Consider the following 8,411-nt stretch of genomic DNA (forward strand, 5'->3'; position numbering starts at 1 on the left):
ACTGTTACATAAAATCTATTGATGTATTAATACTACAATGAGGGACACTCATTTTAGAGCAAATGTACAATCTCCTCTAAAACATGACTTCAATAGAAGAATACAAATGCAATCAGTAGAAATTCAAGCCAATCTGGGAAAAGCTTAAGCAAAGAATTATAAATAAACTAAGTAGCATCTCTTATTTTCTTGTTCACAGGGAAATTTTACAAATCAAAAGTTGTTTTGCTTAAAGCTTTTTAAAACAGCAAATAAAGGAGATAAAAGCTTCAGACTTTTCCTTGATGTATATACATATTTGAAAATCTAAGATGACAGTGATAAAGTCTACAGAAGAGTATGTAACACACTATTGATAAATAATACTATTACCATAGACTTAAATTAATAAACCTAAAACAATTAAAGCTATCTAATAAATTTCATTTAAAAGTTGTTCATTGTGAACTAGAACTGTAAACGGTGGTGGTAGTTACCGTGACTCAAAGGAGCTGCACCATCCCTGGGCCTCTTTTCTTCTTCAGTTGCTCCTAGAACACAAAAAACGTGGTTTAGACCATATTTTTGAGTCACTGTTTGAAACACCAAAAACCAACTTTTCTGTTTGCAGGAAACCAAGCCATTAAAACCACTAATGAAGGGCACAGTGCATCAGGAGCCAGTGCCCTCCAGGTGTGTATGCAAACTCCAGGAGGGGCACACTACAATCCATTCAGACATGGGAGGGATCTTTTATTACTGTTTTCATTCTTTGTTGGCTAACATAGAGAGAAAGTGAGGTTCAATACCACTTCATACTGAAGTTGACAAGAGCATTTCCCTAATGGGATCCCTGGATCTGACAGAGAGGCACATCCCACACCAGAGCCAAGCCCTCCTTCCTACCTTTGCTTTCAGCCTACTGGGATATACTATAGTTTATAATGCTCAATTTAGATAACATTATCTAATTTTAGCCAAACTGACCTTCATTGAATAGACAAATGACTTCAAAGATTGTAGGGAAGAAACCACAGGCTGAATATGATGGGCAATACAAGCAACCAAAAAGAAGATGGCTTCCCTCCATGGAGCAAAGAATTCATCAGGCACACTCTCACGGCAATCTTGAAGGAAAGTTGACCATTTAACAAAGACTAAGGGAATCACCGTTTTTGAAAGATACAGTAGCAAAGAGCATTTGTTAATGGGTATCCAGATACATGTTTTATTTACATAATTTTGTGGCCATATACAATGTGTGCCCTTTATAAAAACTGACAATAACTGTACACTTAAAAGTTGGGGAGCAGAGTGTCCAAATGAAGCGTTTTAGTTGGCTTTGAACTCACTTTTAGAAATAGAAATATGCAATACTTTTGACTAACTCCCAAACAAAACTGATTGTCATCACAGAAGGTGAACATTCAGCAGCTGAAATATACAAAAACTTTTGCATAATTGATGGGAGATGCTGAAAAATAAGTATCATGATTTATTAAGTTTGGCCAGCAATCATTTTTTCAGCTTATTCCTCTAACCTTTGGTACATATCTTTGTAAGCTATCACTGGGGTCACTGACTATCCCTGTTCACTCAGGATTAACCTGTCCACAGCACTTAAGTCCCACACCTGGGGTGGGGTGGAGCCCTCAGTTCTAGACAAACCAGGAAGGTCAGTGATCCTAGATAGGGCAACTGTTAAAACCAAACCTACAAAATAGACTTTAGATCATGGTAACACAAAGCTTTGAATCAAGCTTTCAAAAAAGAATCATGCATATTAATAGTTTGGTGAAAGCAAACTCGTTTTTAGCTATTAAAAAGTACTATTCATTTCATTTTTATGTTATACATTTTTAGTTTCTTTGTAGTCTATGGTTTTCACGTACAAAATACAACTTGTATAGTAGTAAATCATATAATTTTCAAATAAACAAATAATCCACATATATCTAGATATATGATTAAAGTTTCCTTATTGATAGGTTAAGCAAACCAACACGTTTGAAGATGACTGTATCAGGCTGCCATTTGCCCTGCAGCTATATATAACTGAGCATGATGGATTCTTTGAGATGCCTTAGCTTGGTATCTTTCTGTACATATAATTGATTTTAGTTTTTGAGTTCATATGGTTCAAGTTAAAAATGCATATAAAAACAAATTACACGGTGAAAATTTTCCTGCATGTCCTCCCTAGCCAGCTCATAATACCCCCACTTGGCAATCACTGTTATTAAACTCTAATATACCCTTGCAAAATTTTCATTATAAAAATACAAAGAAACATGAATATATATTCTTATTTTCTTGCTCTTGTACACAAAAGATAGCATCATAATACTGTTTTCTACCTCTCTTTTCACATAACAAAATACCTCGGAGATCTTGGGTTTACAAAGATCATTCTTGTTCTTTTTTATTTTTTTTAAATAGCTGCACAGTATTACACCGAATTGATATTTCATGATTTATATATCTGTCTCCATATTTATGGATGTTTAGGTTCTTTACTATCTTTTTTCCAATCATATAAAGCTGCAGTGAAAAACTAGCACCTAAGTCATTGTGCAATGATATCTCTGGAAAGACGTCTCAGAAGTGATTTATGTTTCCTGCCAATAAGTACTATCAAGTCAGGGCCCAACAAGCTGCCCCACTGAACAGTCCCACAAACCTTGGATCAGGGCCTGTTTTCCCATTGCTTAGCTAAAAGGGTGTATTATCAAATTGTTGGATTTTTGCTAAGATGACAAGTGAAAAATGATATCTCACTATAGTTTTAATTTGCATTTATTTCATTATGAGGAAGTTGAAGATAACTGTATATTTAAAAGCCATCTGTATTTACTTTTCTTTCTTTCTTTTCTTTTTAAAGATTTTCTTGGGGAATTGGGGGAGGGGAACAGACAAGCCACCGTCTGTCTGCTCCTCCGTCCAGCCATGGAGGACGTCGCCCCACTGGCCCACATTGGCACCATCACTGCGCTCCTCCCTGGGGAGGCAGCTGCTTGCTGGCTCCTGGAGGGCCGCCAGCCACCCACAGCAACTCACAGCAGCCTGGCCTCAGGGCGAGCTGCCACCCACCATCCTAGCTGCAGAGGGCGCAGTGCCACTCGCCCTCATGTGGGATCCAAACCGGGGCTCCGCTGCTCAGAGCCAGCATCCCAAGCCAACTCCTAACCAATGTGCCGCTCAGCTGGCCCTGTATTTCCTTTTCTAGGAATTATCTCTTTACATTCTTGGTCCAGTTTTCTGTTGGAATGATTACTCATTTTTTGGTCTTAATAAATCACAAAGATTAGTCCTTTCTCTACAATATGAGAGGCATTATTTTTTCCAGTTTGTCATTTCTCTTTTTCATTTTTTATGATATTTTTAATATGCAGAGATTTTTGTTGTTTCATTTATAAAATGAAACTATAAAACTTTCCTTTTATGGCTTCCAGATTTGAGTAATAGTTAGAAAATCCTTCTCCACTCTCAGACTGTTTATGTCTATTGTTTATGTCTATTGTCTATATCTATTATACTTACATGTTATTTCTTACATTCAAATCTTTGATAAATCTGGATTTGTACCAGGATATGGTGTGAGGTAAAGCCATACTACTTTTGCCCAGGTGGTCATTCAGCTATCTGAAGACCACTTCCTAGATAGTCCTCCTCCCCATCAGTCTAGGATGTGTGTATACACACTAAACTCCATGTGTGTTTGTTCCTGCTTCCGGCTTCTCTCTTTTGCTTCTTTCGTTGATCTGTCTATCCCAGTACCAGTGCCACACTGGTTTAGTTTTTACAGCCTCCCATCATATTCTCGGCCCCTAAATGACAACACTGCACTTCCTGTTTTCCCTGCACTACTCCGGGCTTGCCTTTGTCTCCCTATCCCAGTGCCTCTTCCTGAGCACAACCATCCCTGCTGCTCCGCTGGGGTTCCATCTAGCCCACCACCTGTTTCACTCACCCCTCTACACCATCCAGTCCACTCTCAGGCTCACAAACATGACCACCAGTGGATCTATACCTCCTGCCATAAAATTCAAATGTGCAGCTCCAAAGTCCCACTGCACAGCTTCATCTGGATGCCCTACCAGCTCCTGAAACTCAATAATTACAAAATAAGTTCATCATTTTATATTCGAAGCCTCTTTTTATCTCCTGCTCAAAGTTCCCTGAACTCACTCTGCAGCTTCCTTCACCTGCACCCCCAGCTTACTAGTTTAATCTCCTTGGGGTAAGAGGGATTCTCAGATGACCCTAAGGAGCCATGCCCTTATAGGATCTCCTTCCCTGAGTGGAGGGGTAGAACCTATCACTTGCGTCTAGACCACAGAATATAGAAAAGGTGATGGGATGGTCACTTCTTGATATCAGTGCAATATATGATGCATCTCAGCTGACTGGAACAGTAGTCTCCTGCTGGCCTTGAAAAATCAGACTGCCATGTTGTGAGATGGCCACACGACAAGGAATTACAGGGCCTCTTGGAGCCAAGAGTGTCCCCTGCTTTACAACCAGCAAGAAAGCAGGAACCTCAGCTTTACAACCACAAGGAGCAGAATTCCGCCACCAACCACATGAGCTTGGAAGAGACCACTGAGCTCCAGAAGTAACTCAGCCAGACCAACACTTTAATTCCACTCTTTGAGACTCTAAGCAGAGAATCCATTTAAGCCATGCCTGTATGTGTAACCTACAGAAAATGTGAGGTAATAATAAATGGGTGTTAGAAACCTCTAAGTTTGTAGTAATTTGTTATGCATCAATACAAAACTAATACACACCTATTTATACTTTAGAAGTCAGCTCGAGAAGCTTTCTTTGATCTTTCTTCTTCCTCTCCCCTCCACCCATGCTCGGTTGGGTAACCTTCTGAAGCCTGGAAATATCCTATACAAATCTCTATTATTGGGCCTATCACATTGCACTACCATCATCTATCGTATTGGTCTTGCCTGCTTTGATGAGTTCACTGAAAGCAGACAGCATCTTAACATCTTTAATCCCCAAAACATAGCCTAACATCTAGTCTAGCTCAACAAACATCTGCTGAATGAAAGCATGAATGCAAGGTTCAAGAATAGTACTTTTCCGCCTAGCAGGTTTCACCTCCAAAGTTACCATAGATATTTTAGTGTAATTAATAAGATAGCATCCTGATAAAAGGTACCACAGCCCAGTGCCTCTCAAACTTTAACATGCATATGAGCCACCTGGAAATCTTGTTAAATTGCAAATCTTGATTCAGTAGGTCTGGAGTGGAGCCTGGGATTAGGAGTCTCCAACCATCCCCCAGCTGAAGCTACAGCAGAAGGTCTGTGGGCCACATGATGAGCCCCATGGATGTTGCTTACCAGGCAGGGGGTGGGCGTGGAAAAGCATTAACCCAATCCTACCCACCTCTATTCTACTGCATGTGAAATGATGAGCTGAATCAGATCTAATTTTCTATGGTAGCTCTTTACCCCAATTTCATCCCTCTTTACCCATTTAATACAATGGAAATTTACATAATTTAAAATGAGTGGCCTCTTGTAAAGGTTTTACTTCAAAAACTGAAATGGTAAGAAGAAATGTTCTCCAAAACTCCTGCTAGCTTTAATGTTCTTACCTTCTGTCTGAGTGAATTAATTATTTCATAAAGGTAATAAATCCACACTGCTATTAATGAATAATTTCAAAAACAAAAAGGAAAAGGAACATTTTTCCGAATCCTGCCAGACAGAACACTTATGGAAATCAATATAAATTGAGAAAAATGAAACCATTACTATGATTTCTCAGGTTTTGAACTTTAGTTCTAAAATCTGAAAGTAAAGCTTTAAGGGGGGAAAAAAAAAACAGTGCTCTGAAAAATGGGAGATAATGGTTTAAGAAACATAAAATAAGTCTTTGCTATGGTACATTCCCATTCTTCAATTTGAAATCCATAATTTTGAAAGACAGGGTTATGAGGTAGGAAAATCACCAAAACGGCTTCAGGTTCTGTTCCTTCCTGATGGCTCTGGAGGCAACATATACTTTTACTACAAGTTACAGTGATGTCTTCTAATTAATCAGTGTCTACATTTCTCTATGAATTCCAATCAAGGAAGCAAAACAAAGAATTTCCCCCACTGATTTGTGTTTGGCAATTTCAAGTCATCACCTTGGAACTGTGAGGTAATGAATGTCCCCTTCCTTTTCTTCACTGTCAGACCCAGTCCTTGGAGCAATGGACAACACTGGAGCACCCTGCTGTTCCTCTCCCATAAGAACAGAGGGTGATATCTATTGGTTTCATGAACTATACAAAACACTGAAATCTATTTAATAACTCCAGTAATAAACTACTATTTGAATTTCACCTGCTGCTTAAACTCCACTTTTCAAATTCCCTTTTCATTTGATCCAATGCGGGATACCAACTGAAAAGAAATGAAATTAACCTTTCAGATACAAATTCAGGAACAGATTACTTTCCATTGCCCTGCTGGAATTCAGATGCAGACAAAGAGAAAGAAAAGTTCTCATTTTGTTAAGATACTCAATAATATAACTACAGCCTCTGAATGAAATCCCTCTATAGTATTTTTATTAACATTCTTTTTTCCCTGTATTTTATGATGCTTTGACATTTGGGGGGCTTTTGGACAGGGGCGGGATATTTCCTCTCAAGGAAAAATGATTCTTAGAGATAGCAAACAACTTGCCTATGATCATGCCTTTGATATGCAAACCAACCAATCCTGAGTCCATAGCCTACTCACCTCTTTTTATCAGGCTCTTGCAGTCTGGGACACTGTCCTCCTGCTCTGAGTCATCCCAGGGCCAGGTACTACCGTGTTTCCCCCAAAACAAGACTGGGTCTTATATTAATTTTTGCTCCAATAACCTACATTTATTCATTTATTCATGTACAAAAATCTACATTTATTCAAACAGTCACATCTGGCTGACGATCTTAACTGGAGCTTGTTTGGGGTAGGGCTTATATTACAAGCATCCTGAAAAATCATACTAGAGCTTATTTTCCAGTTAGGTCTTATTTTTTGGGAAACATGGTAGACACACAGAGAAAGCCCCTACAGCCAGAGAGCACCGAAATTATTCAAACCAGCCAATTCTAAACCTCCTTAACTTGCTTACCCTGCTTCACCCATTCCTTCCTATAAAAAAACACAATAAAGGCTTTTGCCTACTTTTCCCCTCAGTCCTTCTGCCTCCTGACTGATTCTGGTCCTTCCCCATATGGCCCTGCGTGGTGTAATGTGTCCCCTGCTATTGAGAAATGTGAGTAACAAACGATCATTTCAATAGTAGTTGTCTCTTGATCTATTAGTCTCACTATGTTTTAAAACAGTATTTCCTAAGACTTACAAAAAACAAAGAGAAAAAATTCTAAAATAGCTTTATAAATAGCTCCTTTCTGTGGTTCCTCCATATATACATGTAAATGAATTCGACTGGCTAATGCAAACTGTTATCAGTCTTGTGTGAGGCAACAAAATGACTGAAAAAAAAAACACCTCAGTACTACTGAAAAGTAAACTAAAATAATCCCACTCTAAACATTTTTTCAACATCTATTTAAGGATACTATAAAATAGATTTCATTACACTATGCACTATGCATTACACTAAGTTGAAATCAACCATGGCCTCTCTCGTCAGTATATCAAGTCCAGTGGCCACAATATCAAGTATAACTTCCTCTGCTCTACCTGCAAGACCCTCTAAGTTCAGTCACCCAGGTCAACCCTAGTCATCTTACTATTGTTTATGTAACATAGCTTAGCCTTATTGAAATGGAAAGGCCCTTAAGGATCTTTTAATCTAAGACTCTTGTTCTATAGATAAAGAAACTGAGCCCCAGCATGGTGAAGGACTTGTCCTTGGTCACAGAACTAATTATCACCAGAACCAAGGACAAAATTCAAATATTCCGACCCTCAACCTAATGTTCATTTTACAAAACTACCAAGAGCAACATCTGCTCAGTCAGACAACTCATTATAATCTCATCACATATCACGTGTCATATTTGCTTCCAACCCCACACCTTTGCTCATGCTGCCTCTTTGGCCCTAACAATCCCTGCTAGGACCATTCAACTTTTTTTATCTCTCAAGGTTAGTTGCCTAGAGAGCAGCCAGATGTTAAAACGCAAGTAAGGTCTATTCTCTCATATTTTACCAGGTTAGATTTAAGAGCCATTTGTGACAACAGCATTAAATATGCATTAGATAAATATTTTTATTTATTAAATAAATGAAATAAAGCATTAAATATGTACATCTTACATACTCTTCCTACTTCAAGGTCAGACGCGAGACCTAATGATCCCAACCTTTCTCTGAAGGCTGAATGAATTAGAGCACTAGCGTCCTTAAATACTCAGTTGTATGCGTTACTCTAACTTGGCGCTCTTTTATTCAGTAATACTC

General features: G+C 38.6%; 1 protein-coding gene across 1 annotated transcript in view; it reads right to left on the bottom strand.

Annotated features, from left to right (window-relative positions):
* Nucleotides 1-8,411, bottom strand: part of L3MBTL4 (L3MBTL histone methyl-lysine binding protein 4) — a 484,034-nt gene that overhangs the window by 350,616 nt on the left and 125,007 nt on the right. The window contains 1 exon segment of the mRNA XM_019664701.1: nucleotides 477-530. Within this exon segment, the coding sequence (XP_019520246.1) occupies nucleotides 477-530 (54 nt within the window).

The sequence above is a fragment of the Hipposideros armiger genome, unplaced genomic scaffold (genome assembly GCF_001890085.2).
Source record: "Hipposideros armiger isolate ML-2016 unplaced genomic scaffold, ASM189008v1 scaffold_428, whole genome shotgun sequence".
Classification (NCBI taxonomy): Eukaryota; Metazoa; Chordata; class Mammalia; order Chiroptera; family Hipposideridae; genus Hipposideros; species Hipposideros armiger.